The 23,165-nt window shown below is 38.1% G+C and overlaps 1 protein-coding gene across 5 annotated transcripts in view; it reads left to right on the top strand.

The window, feature by feature from the left end:
- LOC131429963 (glutamate [NMDA] receptor subunit 1) overlaps nt 1-23,165 on the top strand; it is a 641,009-nt gene that overhangs the window by 381,223 nt on the left and 236,621 nt on the right. For all 5 annotated transcript variants that reach the window (XM_058594515.1, XM_058594513.1, XM_058594512.1 and 2 more), the window contains 4 exons: nt 21,887-22,089; nt 22,152-22,317; nt 22,375-22,483; nt 22,541-22,596. In XM_058594515.1, coding sequence (XP_058450498.1) covers nt 21,887-22,089; nt 22,152-22,317; nt 22,375-22,483; nt 22,541-22,596 — 534 coding nt within the window. The remainder of the gene's footprint in view (nt 1-21,886; nt 22,090-22,151; nt 22,318-22,374; nt 22,484-22,540; nt 22,597-23,165) is intronic.

Raw genomic sequence — 23,165 nt, 5'->3', positions numbered from 1 at the left:
TGCCTCGGACCGATTTTAGCACGGCTCGTTTTTGGCAACATAATCTTTCGAATACGGCATATGTAAACCAGATGATATCAGCATTTTCGAGTTGAAAGTAATTCCATAATTATATTGATTTAAACTACTTACAGTAATTAATTCTGGAACAACATAACTCCCATATACCATTCGATTAAGTTCGTCGAGATCAGCAAATGCGTGTGTGACAAATAATTTCACTAAATTTTCTCGGAAATGGCTAAACCGTTTCCTACAAACTCAGATTCATATGAAAAGTAATATACTCCCAAATAAGGTTCCTGAATTACGTTTTGATCCGACTTCTGATTACGGAATTACAGGATGATATGTGAAACGAAATTAAAATAATGCAACTCATTCTTCTCGTAGAACCGATCTAAGATTCAAATGAAATCTAAGAATCATCTATGATTCAAATGAGAGGTCTTCAAACCCTATAGAACATCTTAATTTTTAGTCAGATCCGATTTCTGGTTTGGGAGATCATGAAATCTCCATTTCACATAAATTAATCAGGTTTATCGGGTTTGCAGATTTGGATAGTCGATTACCAAATAAATTTATTTCAGTTTGAGCGGTATTCGTTTTTGGATTCGGAATGTACCCTCAAATTTTATTTCGCACTAGAATTTCTCAAAGATGTCTACACACTCCTCAGGTGAATTTAACTGATTTCGGCTACACCGATTTTAGAACTCCGGTTCCAGTATCGAATCGTTTCTCAAAGCTCAATCATTTTCTCAAAAAAGCCCAAATTGAACTTCAAAAACAAAAATTAAAAGACTTAAGGTTCCATATGAAATTGGTGAATTTTATAACGAGATTTTTAATCGATTCTGGAATAAAAGATTTTTATCCGTTTCTGGAATAAAAAATAATAATAATAAAAGATTTTTATCCGATTCTGGAATAACAGATGATGAGTTTTTAAAATTCATACCGATATAGAAGATGTAAATTGTTTGGCGTAATAATTTATGGCCATTCGAATCATTTTGGGCTATGCTAGTTCCTGAATACCGGCTCTGGAAGTACCATAAATAATGACGAAAAACTCTAAAGTGCAACCCGGCGAACGACCGCAACTTGGTTAAAGCCGGGTATAAATAAACGATATAAAAAAAATAAAAAAAATAAAAAAACTCTAAAGTGGAACTTACTTCGACATCTCATGGAATGTTCAATCGAATGTCACACGTTAAGATTGAAATTCGATACGATTTGCAGTTTCGACTTTACAGGGTAATGAGTGATTAAAACCTCATTTTGCCGTTTAAAACGACGATAATTAAAATAATGTCATGACAACTAAAACACCTAAGAATATCCATGCAAAAACACATGCGGATTGATAAAAAAGGTATCATCTCACTGCTAAGTGGATTAATCACGTTTTTATTATTATTTTTATCATTACCATTTATTTATTTACTCATTAATAAATTTATTCATCTGACAATAAAATGGTATTAATGAATATGTATCAGACAAGTCCTAAAATTGTAGATCGCTGTACTTTCTGTGCGATGGTTCATCAAATTCAAATAGATGTTCGTTATACCCGAACGTCGTTCGATGAAATCTCGACTGAAGTAAACTGGTAGAGCGCAAAGATCGTTGTGAAGCACGGACAACGAGTTGAGACAAAGTCTTCGGTGAGTCAATATCCCCGTCGATCAGTTTTGCCACGAAAGTAGCTTGCTGAATTTTCCTGCGTCGTTCCAATGAGTCGCGTCCGATCAATCGACAGCGATCAGAATACGGGATAACGGATACTTGACAAGAAGAGTAGTTTGGAAGACCCCTTCACCTCACCTACCAGGGCCAGTACTCCTTCACCTCACCTACAGGACCAGGACGGTTGATGAACGTTGACAGCGGTGGCACGACTGGTTTAGGGGTTCAGGGGTTTCCGCAATATCAAATACGATTGTTGGCGCTAGCCGGGACCCTACGTTGTGTTTAATTAAATCCTCACCAGGATATTTCAGCGAAGCGACGGCAGCAATTTGTCGGTCGACCTTACTTGCATTCGCACTGCAGTAAACCGGTAGCGAACAGCAATGCAACTAACGGGTTCTGCAAACAGCCACAGCGGTCACCAAAGCAGCCAAAGGAGCAGAAGACGAACAGCCACAAACAAACAGCTGCACTGATAAAACTCACAACTGGATGAACCTTGGCGGACTCTTGCCAATAAAAACTACACTATTTTAACGTTTGAGTCACTTTATTCACGGACTATTGCTGGTGTATTTCACTTCTGCTGTTCGATACACTTCGGACTTTATGACAGATCAAAAAACGGCCCGATTCTAATGCAGGTTTATTTGAGACTGACTGGTCTGATGATTGTGAACAGAGCGAGAAGATAAAATGAAAAACTGAGTTGCCAGAAGGGCATGAGAAACTGACATAATTCTATGAACGGTAGCACCAACTATCTGCAGAAGGCAGTGTTAGTAAACAGTGTCGCCAGTAAAACTAGTGCGACGCAACATACTCGCCGCCTTGAACGACTATGTTCAACATTAAATATACACATAATTCACAAACATTGAACTTACAGATATGATACAATACACTTTCAATTCCTACAGACTAACACATTAAAAATTTCAGCTTAATCTAATGAGGTTTCCGAAATCCTTTGAACTGGCTGGAGATTGTTGCTAGTAGATTCTACTTCGGGAGCCACCGATGCACTGGGCAGCAAGCATATTTTACTGATGGGCCGATTGATGATACCTCGTACAGTGCGAAGCGAAACAACTCGTGTTAGCTTATCCTTTCCAGGTAATACCGCTTCGATTCGAGCAAGTGGCCAACGGATTGGTGGATATAGTTCGTCTACGATGATGACCATTTTACCGGGAACAATTTCGTTGTTTCGTATCCATCCTCGTGTATCTTTCTGCAGTTCTTGGAGATATTCCTTCCGCCAGTGGGTCCAAAATTTCTGCACATGCAGTTGCAGTTTCTGGTAGTGGTCGAGTCTATTGACAGGTACGTTCTGAAGGTCTGGGTCGGGCAGGGCATACATCGATGATCCAATCAGGAAGTGCGCAGGAGTTAGGGCAGCTAAGTCATTGGGGTCTTCTGTCATTGGAAGCAACGGTCGAGAATTCATTATTGCTTCGATTTGAGTAAGAATGGTGCACATTTCCTCAAAAGATAAACGACTCGAACCTAGTTGACGGAACAAATGTTTTTTGGCAACTTTAACGGCTGCTTCCCAAAGGCCACCAAAGTGCGGTGCTTTCGGCGGTGTTAAATGCCAGGTTATGCCTTTTTCTGTGCAAAAGGCTGCGATTTCGTCCTGCTGAAAACCGTCTTTAAGCATCGTAAACAGTTCGGTAAGATCGTTTTTAGCCCCTTCAAAATTTTTCCCATTATCGGAATGAATGTGTGCGGATCGACCGCGTCGCGCGATGAATCTTCGCAATGAACATAAAAAGGCCTGAGTAGACAAATCGCTCACTAGCTCTAAGTGAACTGCTTTGGTCGAAAAACACACGAATACGCACAGGTAGGCCTTGGCGGGAGCGGCACGTTTGTGAATAGGACGAAGATAGAGTGGACCGGCATAATCAACACCTGTAACACTGAAGGGACGACTGGGAATGACTCTCGATACAGGCAGTTGGCCTATTTGTTGCTGCGCAGGTACCGGATTGAGGCGAGTACAACGGAAACAATTTCTGACTACGTTGCGAACTAGTCTTCGACCGTTGAGTGGCCAGAATTCTTCTCGGATTGCTGTTAATAGCAGACGTCCGCCGCCGTGTAGTAATTTGCGATGGAAATCCTCAAGTATCAGTCGTGTGAACGGATGGTTTGTTGGAATCAAAGCCGGGTGCTTTGCTTGATAGGGTAGCTGTGCGAAGTTTAAACGACCTCCTACTCTCAACACTCTCTCTGCATCTAAGAACGGCGTCATTTGGCGAATATGGGAACTTTTCGATACCGATTTATTTTTATCCAACTGGTTGATTTCTGCGACAAATTCATCATTCTGCGCCAACCGAATGAGGAACGTTTTGGACTTGGCAAGCTCATTTACGGTAAGTGTACGGCCTACAATAACTTCGGGCGAGGTGGGCGGCTGCGTGCGTATTTTAGCTCGGGTATTGTTGACGAATCTCATGCAGTACCCAATGACATGAAGAAGACGGCCGTATGACGACCAACGGAGAAACCAGGGATGTACTGTTGGCGTTATTTGAGTAACTGCGACGGTAGTTTTGATTTCCAATTCCTCGTGTGAAACACTTGGTGGGATTGATTCTGGCCAATCTTGGAGTGGACGTGATAACCAACTGGGACCGCTGATCCAAATATCGTTTTTCAAAAACTCGTCAACCGACATGCCACGTGAAGCCAGGTCAGCAGGATTTTCACATCCGGGAACATGCTTCCATTGACAACCATGTGTAAACTGCTGAATTTCAGATACTCTGTTAGCCACATAGGTAGGCCAAACATTCGGTGGTGATCGTAGCCAGTGCAGAGTGACAGATGAGTCAGACCAAAAATATGATTCTGAAACGTTTACATCGATAGCTTTCTTTATGTGAGCATGTAGATGGGCTGCTAGTACTGCCGCACACAACTCCAAACGAGGAATACTTATTCGTTTCAGCGGAGCGACGCGTGTCTTCGAAGCCAGTAGTCGTATTTTTACTTTCCCTTTACTTTCACAGCGGACGTATGTGCAGGCACCGTATGCAGATATGGATGCATCTGCGAATGTGTGCAGTTGTACAACAGAGTCAGGTAGAAACGCGTATCTGTCTACTCGATGCTCGGAGATATTCGCCAATTCGTGGTAATACTTCTCCCATTAGGTTTTAATAGGTTCTGGAACAGGATCGTCCCATCCGCACGATAGCAGCCACAACTCTTGCATCAGTATCTTTGCTCGAACTACAACGGGGGCAATTAGTCCTAGAGGGTCAAATAGTTTTGCTATATCCGAAAGAATAGTGCGCTTGGTTGGCGGTTCATTACTACATCGAATTTGAGAGTCGAAACGAAGGTGATCGGCTTCAGGCTCCCAGCTAATACCAAGGGCTTTAATTGTCTCGTTAGGGCTGAAATGTAAAGCAGATTGAGTACCAATCTCATCATTGGGAAGACCTTGCAAAACTTCGAGCTGATTAGAAGTCCATTTTCGTAGTGTAAATCCTCCTTTGTGCAACAAGTCGCTCAGTTCGGTGCGTAGACGGATTGTTTCTTCGATGGTTTGAGCTCCACCTATGAAGTCGTCTACGTAAAAACATTTTTTAATAGCAGCTCCTGCCAACGCGTAAGAAATCCCTTCGTCTTCGGTCAGTTGCTGAAGTGTACGAGTTGCTAGGTATGAAGACGGACCGAGACCATACGTAACAGTGAGTAGTTCATATGTCTGGACTGGTGTTTGATCAGAAAAACGCCAAAGGATACGTTGAAGAGCAGAATCGTCTGGGTGAATAAGTACTTGCCGGTACATTTTAGCGATATCACCGACGAGCGCAATCGGATAGGTTCGGAAGCGCAAAATGATGGTCAATAAATCGTCCTGCACCACGGGACCGACACAGAGAGCTTCGTTCAAAGAGAAGCCGGAAGAAGTTTTCGCTGATCCGTCAAACACGACTCGAATTTTGGTTGTGGTACTTGCTTCCTTGAAAACGGGGTGGTGCGGCAGGTAGTAAGTTTGGGAATTGTTTTCGTCGTCCGCTTCAACCAATCGCATATGGCCGAAGGAGAGATATTCTCGCATAAACTGGTGATATTCATCTTTGAGATTTGAATTTCGTTTCAAACGTCTTTCAAGTAATTCGAACCGTCGTAGCGCAGAGCTCTTCGACTCACCCAGCATCACGTTGAATTCTGGCTTTCTGGGATATCGAACGATATAGCGTCCTTCGGAATTTCGAGAAACAGTTGACTGGTAACAGGATTCACAGTGTCTTTCCTCGCTAGAGTAGTTGTCTTTCGTAGTCAGCTCTTCAGTTTTCCAGAAACGCTCCAAACTGTCTTCTAACGATAACATCGAAACGACCATGCCGTTTGCTGTTGACACGGGGGTCTGTGTAGGAGAAACTTGGCTTGCTGATCCGACTATTATCCAACCGAAAACGCTATCAATGAGCAGAGGGAGATTTTTGTCTAGCTGCAGACGAGCAGCACTTGGGAAGAACGAATAAAAATGCTTTGCACCTAAAACCATGTCAATTGGTCGACTTTCATTGAAGGATGGATCTGCGAGAAACAAATCCTTCGGAATACACCACTCTGCAGTCGAAATATTTTGTGATGGAAGGTTCGCCGTAACTTTATCCATTACCAGAAAGTTTACATTACATGTGAAATCTCCTTTTCTAGACTGAACTTGAGCGAAGACGGATTCACACACAGGCTTGGAAAGTTTGCCGGCACCCTGAACAGTTACATTCACCTTTTGCCTTTGAAGACGTAGAATTCGTGCCATACGATCGGTTATAAGGTTCGGTTGAGATGCACTATCAAGAAGTGCCCGTGCAAGATGCTCTACACCAAAGACGTCGATAACCTTCACGATCACAGTGAGAAGAAAAACGCTTTCACGTGGTTGATGAACTGCACTACTGACTTCAACTCTGGGACTCTCGGTGGCGGTAATAGTGGATTGCTTAAATGATTCAGCTGTAGAAGATCCATTAGACTGCGAAAAATTGAAAACTGGACTAGCTGGAACGGTAGGTTCACTTTCATGACTGCCTTGACTTGATCCGTTGGGATGCTCAGGGTGCAGAAATGTGTGATGACGACGATTACACTTTCGACAATTAAAGCTCGACTGGCAGTTACGGACAATATGATCACCCTTCATACAATTGCGGCACAAATGATTGGAATTAACTAACTGCTGGCGTTCGCTCAATGAAAGTCGGTTGAAGCGCGGACATCGCATCAACAAATGATACTGGTTGCATAGGATGCACATCTCAACAGAACCCGTCACTGCTGAATTAGCTGTAGAGGCACAAGACGAAAGACGGATCTGGGAATGAAACGATCTCTTCGACGGCTGAGCTGGTAAAGCGGAAGTAGACTGCGTATCGGGTATTCGATGATTCACTGAGATGGATTCCAAAACTCGTGTTCTGCGCTGAAGAAAATCGATGAGACAATTGTAATCCGGATTGCTGACGGTCGACGCATGATCCTCCCATGCCTTCACTGTATCGTCGTGCAAGCGGGTACAAAGAAGGTGCTCCAAAATCGTGCTCCAGTGCTCGGTTGGTTCTCCCAGTTGTCGAAGAGTTTTGGTGTGGCGTTCAAATTCGTCCACCAGCCCGTGAAGTGCCGCAGCGGACTCGTTCTTCATCTTCGGAACATCGAATAGTGCCTGTAGGTGACGCTTTTTCAGTAAATAATCGTTGGAATACCTGCTTTCCAACGTTTGCCAAGCCAATAAATAATTTGCGGAGCTGATGCCAATCGATTCTATCAACTGAGCAGCTTCCCCCTTGACAGCTGCCTTTAAATAGTGAAACTTCTGAATATCCGGAACATCAGAGTTGGAATGAATCAACGCCAAAAAGGTATCGTGAAACGGAAGCCATTGCATCTAGTCGCCATCGAATTCAGGCAACGAAATTGTTGGCAGTTTGATGCCGGAGAGAGTGGAGGAAACACGCGGGGGTTGAGGGCTACGATCGTTAGGAAGAGGAGTCAGCATAGAAAGTAAAGATGCCTTTATTTGAAAAAGCTCAAAATTAGCGCGCACAGCAGCATGCTCCGCCTTACCCTCTTGATCTGTTTCGTTGTCCTCCAGTTGCGCTTGAACTGACTCCAAATTGTTCCTCGAATTAGTACAGTCCGTACAAACTTGAGATTCCAAAGCCCGGGACGGCTTCCGAAATCCAGTAAAAATTTCAGCAGCAAAATCCGGTTATGATAAAAGTGCAGTGAAACGATGAACCGCAGAACAGATTTCCAGTAACCAGCCGGAACAACAGCAGCAGTAGCGTACAAAATGGCGCGCGGCTAATGGTATTCACTACGGCTAGGGACGCCACAGTGAACAATGGAGTGATTGTAACCGAATTAGAATGGAATAATAGCGCTTGGAGGCCAACACAATGCAAACTCCACGAATAATGGCAACAATTGTTCGTACGAACAATTACAGAAACGTGTGATGTACATGCAACAAAGGAAAAATATCTTATACCCAATTATTTAGGCCTTGTACATATAAAGCAGCAAAGATCCGAAATTCCATCTAACGCCTGGCTCCGAATTGCAAAATGGCTGCAGCAGAATGACGCGGTCCGAAATTATCCTGGTCACGGCACCAAAATATGTTGGCGCTAGCCGGGACCCTACGTTGTGTTTAATTAAATCCTCACCAGGATATTTCAGCGAAGCGACGGCAGCAATTTGTCGGTCGACCTTACTTGCATTCGCACTGCAGTAAACCGGTAGCGAACAGCAATGCAACTAACAGGTTCTGCAAACAGCCACAGCGGTCACCAAAGCAGCCAAAGGAGCAGAAGACGAACAGCCACAAACAAACAGCTGCACTGATAAAACTCACAACTGGATGAACCTTGGCGGACTCTTGCCAATAAAAACTACACTATTTTAACGTTTGAGTCACTTTATTCACGGACTATTGCTGGTGTATTTCAGTGTCGCCAGTAAAACTAGTGCGACGCAACAACGATGTATCCCAGTATACAGTATTGTATCACTGCTGAGCTATACCTCCTTTGGGTTGATTTCTCCTCGAATTGACGGAAATAGATTCCTCGGGGCCATGTTGAAGGTTCCAAGGCGATTGCTTGTAATGCAGGATCGAGGCCAGCTGTTGCTAATATCAGTACCTTTGGTGACCAGTTTAACAACTACTGGATCCTCGTTCATTTCAAGATTGGCTTGTACCATAGCAGCAATCTCATCATTGTTGACGTCTGGCGTATACGAGACAAATATAGCCAAAATTCGTCGGGTTGCTATTCACAAATTGGAACACAAATAACGTTTTTTTCCGATTTGCTTCAATTCAGATTTGCATACATAAGCTTTTTGTTCCAAGTCGCCTGACCACGATGTTTTTTGGATGGACGGGAACCCTCGATAAATGGCCAGCGCTTGTTGAACGGTGTAGGAGTCAATGGAGCAGGTTTCGACAACGTTTTGATTTCATGTTGTAAACCATTAATTGCTTTCGTCAATGACACCGAAGGTGAATTTTCGTCAGCCAATTTTCTAGTGAAGCGACGATGCGAATTTTCGAACAAATTGGTGCAATCATCACACAAAAAAAGGCGGGTGGGTAATGTTACAGACATAACTGGAGGACGTGAATACGAATAAAACTGACATATTTCTTTCTCACTTCCGGATTGAGATAATCATTCGTATTAGATTGTGTATATTTTACAACTTTCATTGCTTCACTTCCAGAATTTTTACGATGCATCTATACTACAGTACGACTAATTTTCGGCAAACATATTCTACCATACAATTAAATAACACGGAACAAATACAGTTTTGTAGATTTAGATACTAGTAGAAATACTCAAAATCCTTTGGAAATAATTGAGTGGTTCTGAAAAACCACTTTGCGTAATTTAACCAATGTTTATAATTGTTTAAATTTAAGAACTATTATATAAATCTAAGGCACGCTCCGAATTCAGCTGCAAATTTTCGGAATCTAGATCAAAAACCCAGGACATAAAGTAAGGAACTGAAGTTGTTTTCCAAATTTTCCAAATTGCGTTATAGAACTAAATTTTGAACTTGAATTCCAAGTCTTAATATAGGAACTAAATTCAGTTCCAGCATCTAATTCCAGAAATCATTTCCACAATTTAGTTCCAACATATAGGTTCTGAATTCTGGAAATGAATGCTGAGACTGAATTGATGAATTAAATTCTGAAATTCAATTCAGGAATTAAAGTTTTGAATTCAGTTTTTAAATGAAGGTTCGGTGTTCAGACCCAATATTTAGTTTTAAAATCCAGATCTAAAATTCATATCCTGAATTTTGTTCATGAATTCTGAAAAATCCTAAATCATATCTCTGGATTCCAATCCCTGAATAAGCAACTGAATTTGAAACCATTTCCAAAATCCTAAAATAGGATTCAGTTATAGAGTCATAGTTTTAAATTCTGAATCTGTGATCTGGAACGAAATTTTGAAATAGAAGTATGAAACTAAATTCGGAAGTTAAAACTACAAGGATCAGCCCGATGGGGTTGTTCGAGCCATTGATGTAAAACAAGGAAACCAAAATTTCTAGTAATCGACATTTTCAATTAATCGTCACACTTTTGAATCCGCAATCCCAGAATGTAGACTCTATTTGTCGCGATTTGAATCCGTTTTGTAGCCGACGAAATTACATCAATAGCCCAAATGTATGCAATTATATGTTTGTACATGCTTGCGATACGAATATCGATATTTAAGCTTCTTTTCGCCAAGCTTGTATCCAAGTTTTGTATGCAAGCAGTTATTTTTATAGTGGTTCTCTACCTTTCTGCGATTTCGATTGAAGTGATAAACTTTTTCTCATTATCAATCGAGTTCATCTTATATAAATTAGAAATTAATCTTATGCACTCAAAAGAGATGCTTTCTTTTTGATATATCGCTTACTTCTTCAAAACCGTCGACTATGGCAGAGAAATCCGGTATGCCGGAGATTTTTTGCAGACAAAATAGGACACTGCTAGCTATTAGTCATTATATTTCAATGATATACAATCAAAAATACATGGCTATGAACATTCAAATCAATACGTAGAAATATTTCCAATCAAATGATGACATAATATTAATAATTTATACAAAATTGACTGAGCTGTAATTGTACAAAACCTGAACACATTTTTCTTGAGTTTCTAATATATAGAAAACAAAAATGTGTTCCACATAAAAATTAACTTCAGAATTCAGGTGGACCAGAATCTAGGTTGTGAGGTTAGTTCTTGAATTTAACTAAAAATTCAGTTCTCTACTACTGCTGGTCTATTGCTAGCCACGACGTCTGAATGCGAAGAAGAGCACCACCTGAGCAAGTTTTTACCACCTCATTATTACTGATGGTGGTGAAGAATTTTAGCTCCGCATACACAGACTCAACCTTATATGGAGAATTAATAACCCGGATACGTAGTTCCGTCAATGCGGGACCGTTACATATCAGATGATATAAAGCCACGACAAGGCACAAATTTACCGTAATCGCATTCAAACAAATCACACAGTAACCAAGTGATAATTGAGTTTGTAACGTCCAGTCAGAGTTCTGAACAGAATACTGCAATGAAGCTTGGAAAAACGCAGTAGACATTTTGACAAATCTGATAAAAATGCTTTTGTCTGAGCGCAAGTTCGAAAGCTGTGCTAGTAGCTGGCATATTTTGATGCAGCCTAAGAAAGAATTTTGTGCTTTATCCAACTATTTGAAAGTGATGAAGGTTCAGGATCAATAAAATCATTCCAGCTAATTCATTAACCTATTCATTGAAAGTTATACCAGAATGACCGAGTACCCATACGAAGTAAACAGCATTTGAAATACTGAGTTCTTCAATTTGAGTTCGACATGCGATCACTAGATTCGACCGTGAATCATTCGAACTGAGTGCCTTTAAAGCTGGCTGACTGTCGGAACAAAAATAAAATATTCTCTGCTGAATTGCCGATTTTATTCCTCACAGAATCGCGTAGAATTCTACTTGAAATACAGTACAGTATCTACCAAGTAGAAAAAAAACTATGTGTTCATCAAGTTGTCGTTCCACATAACCAGACAACCATTCTTCGCGAAGAGTATATCTCACATTGAATATTTTGAAAGGAAAACTGCATGTGAGAGTTAGGTCACCAGGAGCGAGTAAATACTCATCCCACGTAACCACGAGCGAGTGTGGCCGGCAGCATAGTCTATAGGGTTACTGTTTCAAATCCATGTAACCTTAACACGGTAGGCACAGGATAATGCTTCTTGTTTTAGAAACACTTGTAGTGGTTCAATGCACAGTAGTGCCTCTAGAGCAACAGTAGGAGTTGTCGGAATGCTCATGTCATCGCCATTTGGACCATCCATTGGAGATGATTTCGCTTTGACTGAACTGTCGCAACTTCTCCTATCTGCCACCATACAAGACATCCATATGCTAAATTCGCTATATATATATATATATATATATATATATATATATATATATATATATATATATATATATATATATATATATATATATATATATATATATATATATATATATATATATATATATATATATATATATATATATATATATATATATATATATATTTACGTTAGTTCAAATATCTAATTCTAAATCCTAGTCCTGAATCTAATCCTACCTTATTATTTTTACGTTTCGTCTTTGACTCATCAGTGCAGAGCAGTTCAAATTGAACTGCTTAGTGCTAAACTCGGCAGTTCAAATTGAACTGCTTAGTGCTAAACTCGGCAGTTCAATTTGAACCGCTAAGTAGACGTAAAGTTTCTGCTATTTACAGAACACTTTTTGTTTGCAACGAAGTGCAATGTCTTTTCTGACGTGCCGAACGAAAACGTGTTTTCGACTATTTCTTTTTCATACAGGTTTGATCATTTAGGGGTTAGCCAAATTTTGTGCTAGGGCACATAACCGTTTTTATTATGTTTACATTTCGTCTTTGACTCATCAGTTCGGCACGTCAGAAAAGACATTTCTCTCCATTGCAAAAGAAAAAGTGTTCTGTAACTAGGAGAAACTTTACGTCTTCTTAGCGGTTCAAATTGAACTGCCGAGATTAGCACTAAGCAGTTCAATTTCAACTGCTCTGCACTGATGAGTCAAACACGAAACGTAAAAATAATAAAAAAAGGTTATGTGCCCTAGCACAAAATTTGGCTAACCCCTAAATAATCGTACCTTGATTTTATATGCTTAGCAAATACAGGATTACTCACATTAAATCTGGTGTGTAGGTGTGATTCGTTTAAGGGCCCGTTGCGATCGCTGGATCCGCCGCTGCTCCTTACCGCTATTAGTCCTTGAGAATGGCGGGTATAATAGATTCAGGTGATTTGAGCCTGGTCGATGATGATCTAACTGTGGTTCCCGTACTCTCCGTGAGGTTCGTGGAAACGATACTAGGTCGGAACTGGATGAGGCTTTGGTTGGCTGAGGTCTCTTTCCATTACGAAGTACACAAAAATTGGAAATAAATTCGCAGTGATTACAGGTCAAGTGCAGCTAATGAAGTGTGTTTAAACTTATACACAAACTTTTTCAAAACAAGGGTTAACTAGGAACTCGAGAAGTTGAGGTGTAAAATTTTTGAGTTCCTTACGCTGCACAGTGGAAAAAATCTATAAAAACCCGCAAAGAATTCTGTAACTCATGAACTAATAGATATAAGTCAACAAACAAAAGCGTTTTGATGACTATTTTACCCCATTTCCTCCATTTGATGGTATTTTATTGTAAATCAGTCTTAAATCATGATGAAACTTATTGGAACTTTACTAAATCCAGCTTATCTTATGTATAAAAGTCTGTAGAATCGAATGCCAGAACTTCTACTGGCCGCACGAAACGTTTCGGTGGCTGTTTTACCGAAATTCCTCCAATATGTGAAATTTTCATCCAAATCACCCTTAAGTCTCAAGCGAACCACGTTGAAAGCATACGAAAACTACCTTATATTATGGAAGAACCTACACTGGCCGCACGAAACGTTCTGGTGACTATTTTACCCCAATTTCTCAGTTTCATGATATTTTATTGTAAATCGTCCTTAAATCTCGGTAAAACTTATTGGAAGTTTACTAAATCTAGCTTATCTTATGCAAAAAAGTCTGTCGAACGGAATGGGAGAAACTACATTGGCCGCACGAAACGTTTTGAAGACTATTTTACCCCAATTCCTCCACTTTATGACATTTTATTGAAAATCGGTCTTAAATCATGGTGAAACTTATTGGAAGTTTACTAAATCTAGCTTATCTTATGTATAAATGTCTGTAGAATCGAACCCAGAACTAATACTGGCCGCACGAAACGTTCTGGTGACTATTTTACCCCATCTCTCCATTATTTTTTTTAATACTTATTTATTGGAATTATCAAGATTTAAATTGGGAGCTCAGCCACAAGTGGTAACTTTTCAGCCCTATTGAATACATGATTTGGTTATTACCATGAGGACATCACTTGCTTCCGCAATTCTGAGATTTTTGTGTAGGGAAAATTCTAAACCTACTTGTATTGTGTAATGGGGAAAAGGAACTTATATACTAACTTACTAACTAATACAGAGAGCAAATCGATTCAATTGAAAATTACATCGATTTTTGTCGGAATTTGCTTATAATATTATGTGCCATTACATCTAATGATTCTACATTTGTGAGTCTGTGTAACTCATTTGTACTAATCCAGGGAGGACGCTTCAAAATCATTTTCAGAATTTTATTCTGAATCCTTTGAAGCGTTTTCTTCCTGGTGGAACATCAAATAGACCAGATTGGTACTGCATAAAGCATGGCTGGTCTGAAAATTTGTTTATAAATTAACAATTTGTTTTTTAGACAGAGCTTAGAATTTCTGTTTATAAGAGGATATAAACATTTAATATATTTGTTACACTTTGCATGGATTTCTTGAAAGTGAATTTTTTGTCATACGTTAAACCTAAGTATTTAGCTTGATCAGACCATGTCAATTCCAAGCCATTCAATTTGAGAATGTGATTATTGTTTGGTTTAAGAAAAGAAATCTTGGCTTATGAGGAAAGATAATTAATTACGTTTTTGATGCATTTGGTTAAATTTTCCATTTTGACAGATAATCACTGAAAATATTCAAACTTCTTTGTAGGCGACTGTAGATCACTCTTAGATTTCTACCTGTGGCTAACAGACTTGTGTCGTCACAGAATAGCGATTTCTGACAACCAACGGGTAGATTTGGAAGAGCAGAAGTGAAAATATTATACAAGATTATAGCCACGCTCGAACCCTGCGGAACACTTGCTCGTACGGGTAGCAATTCAGATTTACAATTCTGATAGCTAACCTGAAGAGTACGATCAGTTAAATAATTTTTAATCATTTTGATCAAATAAAAAGGAAACTGGAAATCAGACATTTTTGCTATTGAACCTATGTGCCAAACACTGTCGAATGCTTTTTCTATGTCTAGAAGAGCAACTCCAGTTGATAACCCAGAAGATTTATTTGCTTTTATCATGTTCGTTACTCTGATAAGTTGATGAGTAGTTAAATGTTCATGACGAAATCCAAACTGCTCTCAATAATGTCATCTTGTAATAACACTTCAGTTGAAATATGATCATATTTCAGTGAGACTTCATTTTCAATAGGACTCACAACGTTCAAATTAAAATTGTGGACAGTATCGAACTGCTGAGCAAGTTTTGAGCTTTTTCGCCATTTGTAAAAACCATTTGATTTCCTTCCTTGAGAGCAGGAATTGGTTTCTGAGATTTCTTAAGACCCTTAGAAAGTTTCCAGTTAGGGTTAGATTAAGGTTTAATTTGTTCAATTTCTTTAGTGAAATTTTCATTTCGCAAAAGAGTAAATCTATTTTTAATTTCTTTTTGTAAATCCTTAAGTATGTTTTTCATAGCAGGATCACGAGAACGTTGATATTGTCGTCGACGAACATTCTTCAACCGAATGAGCAGTTGAAGATTGTCATCTATGATAGGAGAATTTAATTTAGTTTGAGCTTTGGGAACTGAAATATTTCTAGCTTCGAAAATGTAATGATTCAAATTATCAATTGCTGTGTCGATGTCCGCAGAATTTCCTAAAATAGTTTTATGATCCACATGATTTTCAATGTGAGATCTGTAATCCAACCAATTAGCTCTATGATAGTTGAATATAGAACTAATTGAATTAATTATAGCTTCGTTGGAAAGTATGAATGTTACAGGAAGATGATCTGAGTCAAAGTCAGCATGTGTAATCGGTTCACTACAAATGTGACTTTGATCTGTTAGAACCAGATCAATTGTAGACAGGTTTTTCACGGAAGAGAACCAAGTCGGATCACTGGGATGAAGAACTGTGAAGTAACCAGCTGAGAGTTGATTATGAAGTATTTTACCGTTACTCTTATTTTGCCGATAATTCCACTGGACATGCTTAGAATTTAAGTCCCATATTACGAAAAATTTCGGTCGATATCTTGTGAGTTTTTACAAATCGCCTTTAAAGAAATTTAATTGTTCGCCGGTGCATTGGAATGGCAAATATGCTCCAGCGATGAAATAAATTCCATGAATGGTTTCAATTTCGATTCCCAAGCTTTCAAGAACTTTAGTCTTGAAAGAAGGTAAAACTCGATGTTTAATTTGCCGTTGGATAAAAATTGCAACTCCACCACCCATTCCAGTAAACCTGTCAAATCGATGAACCACATAATGTGGATTGCTTTCAATTTGACATTTAATTTAAGAAAAGTTTCTGTCTCAATGGCAATATGAATTTTGTAAACTATGGGAAAATTATAAAATTCATCGATTTTAAAGATCGACCATTCCAATTTAAAATATTCAAATAATTATTTAACATCACTGTTAAATCGTCCGATGGATTTCACCATATAAACATCGAGCTTTGTATCAAAGGACACTTTTATAATATTCATGGTGTGTATCGTCCCCCTAGCTTTGATTTTAACGAATTTTCCGTTTACCTAGAAAGCTTGATGTGTTCAATTCAACCGAAGCATACGTGTTTTATTGTAGGTGATATAAATGTTCCTATAAATCTCATTCATAACAACATTGTGACAAGATATAAGGCTCTGCTAGAATCATATGACTTTTCGTGTACAAATTGTTTTACTACAAGACCAATTAGCGACAATATACTTGACCATATTATTTGTAAACTTGACGACGTTAGTCGTATTCGCAACGACACAATATTTAATGAACTAAGTGACCACTCTCAAATCTTAACAACTTTCAAAATACTGGCTGATAAAGAACCTATGACATTAACGAAAAAAATAATTAACTATCGTCAGGTAAATCTTGATTTTTCCAATTTTATTAGTAGTATTGATGTCATTGAGGACGCTGAAACAGTTCTTCAATCTATAGTTTTCGTATATAACTCTCTACTCGAACAACATACAAGAATAATAACTAAAACAGTCACAGTGAAAGGTAATCATTGCCCATGGATGACCTTTGATTTATGGACACTAGTGAAAATAAAAAGCAATTACCTCAAACGTATTAAGGCAAGCCCCCACGATCAGCATCTCAAACAAATGCTATCACATATCTCTGAAAAGGTCGACTCCATGAAAAAGGCGAATAAAAAAAATTATTACGAAAACCTTCTCACTAACGTACCTCATTCGAAATTTTGGACAAATCTTAAATCTACGTTCGGACTAACAAAAGAAAAAGATAAGATACACTTGATCGATAAGGGCAACAACATTAATGACAACAAGGAAGTTTGTGATATTTTCAACAAATTCTTTTCAAATATCGGTAACGAATTAGCTAAAGCTATTCCTGTAAACTCATCTTTTTGTCCAATAAGTAACGTTCGTCGTGTTTGTGATTCTATTTTTCTACGTCCTTCATCTGTAAATGAAGTGATACTGTTAATACAAGGTTTGGATAATAAGAAGAGTAACGGCCCCGATAACGTCTCTGTCAGTGTACTAAAACATAATTCATTTGCATTCGCTAAAATACTCTCTCAGTGCTTTAACGTAATTATTCAGACCGGTTACTACCCTGATTGCCTCAAGGTGGCAAAAGCCATTCCTGTGTTCAAATCGGGTGACCGTTGTGATTGTAATAATTACCGTCCTATATCTACATTGTCCGTATTCAACAAAATATTTGAAAAACTTCTAGTCACTAGACTTATCGAATTCCTGAGTAAGCATAATATACTCTTTAAATTCCAATATGGCTTCAGACAAGGTTCGAGCACCCAAACCGCTATAATTGAATTAGTTGACGAAATTATAAGCGAGATCTATAGTAAAAATATAGTTGGTGCATTATTTTTAGACCTTAAAAAAGCTTTTGACACATTAGATCATAGTATACTTTTGGACAAACTCGATTGCTATGGGATCAGGGGAATTGCTAATTCAATTATCCGTAGTTACTTGACTAATAGAAAACAATTTGTATCCATCGAAAGTGACAGCAGCAACCTTGCTCCAATAAACATTGGTGTTCCACAAGGAAGTAATATTGGACCATTATTGTTTCTTTTATATATTAATGATATAGGTAATTTACATCTTAAAGGAACTCCACGACTATTCGCCGACGACACAGCTCTGTTCTATCCTGACATTGACATCAATACTATTATTAACTCAATGGAAAGTGATTTAAAAACTCTTGATCAATATTTCAATGCGAACTTATTATCATTAAATGCCACAAAGACTAAGTATATGATTTTCCGTTCCACAAGGAAAATTATACCAACGCATAATCATCCCCAGCTCGGACACAATATTATTGAAAAAGTTGACTATTTCAAGTATCTGGGCATATATTTCGACCCCACATTAACCTGGGCTCACCACATAAAGTTTGTTGCCAAGCACGTGGCGTCGTACTGCGGTATTTTGTGGAGAGTCAAGTCCTTTGTTCCCCAGCGTGTTCTGTTAAATTTTTATTTTGCTTACATCCATTCACAGCTCAACTACTTGGTATCGGTGTGGGGGCGAGCCGCTAGTTCTTATCTGAAGAAACTCCAAACTCTACAAAACAGATGCCTAAAAATAATTTTCAATAAACCCCTACTATTCTCGAGTCTAATGTTATACTCTGACAGAAACCATAATGTTTTACCAATAACATACTTATGTGATGTCCAAACGTTGCTATTCATCCATGATAATTTGTATAACTCCACAGTACACCATAACCTACAGTTCCCAACTATATCCCATTCTAGAACAACTCGCCGTAGTAACAATTTGTTTCGTGTTCGAGCAGCTACAAGCCTTGGTCAAAGACGGATCCTTTTTGTTGGTCCAACTAAATATAATGCACTTCCGCCTGATATGCGAGGAATAAGTAATCGTGCCACATTTGCGGCTAGACTAAAGTACCATTTTAAGCACAGACTGAACGAGATATTTAGCTAAATAGTTTTTTGTTTTATAGTGTAATGTATTTATCGTCAACAGTATTTCATATTAATAACTAATTACCTAATATATTTGTACTTTCTTTCCAACATAGCGTAGTAATTAAATTGGGGATCCCTTAAAAGGAAATCTTTTCCACTGGGACTCCACTTTAATAAATTGCACATCAAACCATGAATAAATAGAATCTCAGCGGACTTTGTGTCAAAATACAATTTGTATTTCTAGAATTATTATTGCCAATGTCTATTTGTTTTTTTGTTTTACGCTGAGACTAGTTGCGTCCACTACCAGGGGGCTTCAAATTGAAGCTTTTTGGTGTGGGGGAGTGTGGTGGGCAAAAAAAAATTTTGGATTCATTATAATATTATTTGCAAATTGTCATCCGATTTGAAATGCTTCAAAAAGTGATGAACTCGAATTCATTCTTATGATCATTTGAAAAAGTTGATCTTGTAGGTAGATCATTTTATTTTCCGTTATATCGCCTAAATCGACTTCGTTTAAAGAAGTGAATGGCATTGAATGAATATTGGTAGGTAGACTGCCATTAGAAGAAGATGATTTGGCCGATCTACCTATTAATAAATTATTTTCGTTAGAAGATGGAGGGCGTTCCTGTGTTTTGATTATTCACATTAGAAGAATTAAGTGGTAGTTTTCTACCTATTACCAAAGCGTAACTGTCATTAGAAGAAGATGATGACGAGGTCAATCTACCTGTCGTACCACAATTCAAACACCGTATATCCATATGACAATTTTTGGTTCCATGGCTGAAGCCTTGGCAACGACGACATTACGTTAGGTTTGCAATACCAATATACCGTTTATAATGTTCCCAATGAATTTTAATGTGGGAATTGAAAAGTACTTTTTCTAAAGTTTTCAAATTGTTTACATCACTTCGATTGAAGTGTATTAAGTAAAGTTCATGGGAATTTCCATAGCGTGGTTTAGAAGTACCTTTCGCTTCTTTTTTCATAAGTATTACTTGGAAAGGGGCAAAACCAAGCACTTCTTTTAGTTCATTTTTAATTTCATCAATACTTTGATCATTTGATAAGCCTTTCAAGACAGCCTTGAAGGGTCTGTCTGATTTTATATCATACGAATAAAATTTATGAAGTTTCTCGGACAAATATCGAAAAAGACGTTCGTAATCATCCAATCCATCAACCAAGACTCGACATTCTCCTCTTCGCCCGATTTGAAATGAGACTTTTACTTCCGGGAGAAAAGTAGAAAGCTCAGTACGGAATGCTTTAAAGTCGGAACTCATCACCGTCACTGGTGGCATAGATTGTTGTTTCCTCTTAGAACTACAAGCGTCCATTTTGGGAATTTTTGAATTTTCTCATGTGTCGCTACAATCGGATTCAGGAAGAATCTCGTAAATATTGTTAGACGGCATAGATTCAACGGAAGGGAAATCCGTCCGTTGTCTTTTATTTTTACATTCAGATTCTATAACATCGTGAATGTTATTAGAAAAATGTTGAATAACGGATTGGGATTTATTCCGTATTGAATTATTTTAGCCTTAGGCTAGTTGCCTTTCTGGTTGGACGCAGGCATTTTTTAAATAAATGAAATTTGAATTTAAATTAATTACGCTAAATTAGTCTACGATTAGACTCCTAGTTTCTAAAAGTCTTGATAAAAACTGATTTTATGGTAGCCTTAAAAAAGACTGATTAGTTCGAAGTATAGTTCTTTGAATAGCTAGCTTTAAAAAAGGCTGTTTAATTTCTCAGTCTTGAAAAAAACTGATTATATCAGAATATCACTCTTTGTATAGCCTTGAGAAAGGCTGCCTGTTTGTTAGTCTTTAAAAATACTGTTAGTGATTCAGGTAGCCTTAAAAAAGACTGAAGCCATGAATCAATGAAACTCTAGGTAGCCATAAAAATTTTCCAAGAGCCAAGAGCTATACGCGTGCGGTGCGAACGACTGTTCAACACCGACTGATTTCTACATTTTATGATATCTTATTGTAAATAGTCATTAAATCTCGGTGAAACTTATTTAAGTTTACTATATCTAGCTTATCTAATGTAAAAAAGTCTGTATAACCGAATGGAAGAACCTACACTGGCCGCACGAAACGTTCTGGTGACTATTTTACCCCATTTCTCCATTTCATGATATCTTATTGTAAATCGTCCTTAAATTTCGGTAAAACTTATTGGAAGTTTTCTAAATCCAGCTTATCTTATGTAAAAAATCTGCAGAACCGAATGGAAGACCTACACTGGCCGCACGAAACGTTTCGATGACTAAGTTCGGGCATTCGATTTCTTCGTTACTGTTGGCAACAATTGATATAACGCATTTTTTGTAAAGAGTGTCTGATTGTGTTATCTACTGTGGTACAGTACCTATTGATCGTCTGATCCATAGTATGAATTTTGAACTGGCCGTTTGATGGTTAGTTTTAACTTTCTTTTTATAGCATTTACATACAGCTACTGAGTTCCACCTAGGATGGTTGGTTATAAAGATTTACAGCGCGATAATCATTAATAATTATGTTACATTGCCAAATTTATTGCGAAAGAATCGAATACCACTACTTTCAGTACAGATTTGGCAATGTAACCGTTTGAATGGTTACAAGATATAATGTGATAATTCAAAGCAAATAAAATATTTTCTATATTCCAGGTAATTATTATACACAGCTCAGATACTGATGGCCGAGCGATTTTAGGTCGCTTTCAAACAACTTCACAAACGAATTACGATGATATAGACGTTCGTGCTACAGTTGAGAGTATTATTGAATTCGAACCGAAACTGGACACGTTTACTGAGAATCTGCTTGATATGAAAACTGCTCAGTCTAGAGTATATTTACTTTACGCAAGGTATTAAAAATTATGTAGTTTTACCTCTGTACGGAGTTAACCTTATGGTTTATTAATAATAGCGCTGATGATGCTTACATCATATTTCGAGATGCTGCTCAAAATAATATGACAGAAGTCGGTCACATCTGGATTGTTACCGAACAAGCACTGCAAGCAAATAATACACCAATAGGAGTCTTAGGACTAAAACTAAACTATGCTAATAGCGAAAATGAGCACATCAGAGTATATATTATCCAAATAACAATTTAGCTTTTAAAATATATGTAATTGTGCTTATAGGATGCCATATATGTTTTAGCTGCTGCTATCAAAGAAATGATGACTTTTAATGAAACAATCACAGAAGCACCAAAAGATTGTGATGACACAGGTTCCATTTGGGAATCAGGTAACTATTCAATATTCCAGATGTACTTAAATGTATTTAATAAATATTTAACTCTAGGAAGGAAAATGTTTAACTATCTGAAAACTCGTAATATTCGTGGTGCTACTGGACAGGTTCGTATTTTTTTTCGCTCAAAAATTCATCCATCGTTATCCAAAGTGTACCACGGTATATTTTTATTCCAATCAATTGACATTAGTTATCATTCTGTAACATACAGTAACAGTACTTACGACCAATGTTGGTGATTGCCAAAAATTTGACAGAAGCAGCTATATTGCTATCTATATTGTATACAACATTTTCAATCCGGTAGAAGATGCTATAAGAACTCGAGTCTCTCAATACATGAACCGCGAGAGAATTTTTCTACATTTCTTCGCTCCACTTCATACTCTGAGTATTTCACGGCCCATGAAAAAATATACAGTCTGATAATGATCGTTGCTGTGTGGAATTTGCCAAGAGAGAATCGCAAGTTGACAATCGCAAAAAATCGAATCGATAGTTCATCTTGATGTTTCTCATACTAGGTTGCAATATTTCAAAACCCTTGTGTGGAGCATTCACATACATTTTCATAGACACAACTTGTACAAAGGTTATATGCACATAGTTAGAATAAGCGGCAATAGTGAAATGATTCTATCGCAATTATCAACTGCCTGTATAGAATCGGATC

This window comes from Malaya genurostris, chromosome 2 (assembly GCF_030247185.1).
Source record: "Malaya genurostris strain Urasoe2022 chromosome 2, Malgen_1.1, whole genome shotgun sequence".
Lineage (NCBI taxonomy): Eukaryota > Metazoa > Arthropoda > Insecta > Diptera > Culicidae > Malaya > Malaya genurostris.
The sequence above is the reverse complement of the archived record's forward strand: the minus strand, read 5'-3'. Positions and strand labels throughout refer to the sequence as shown.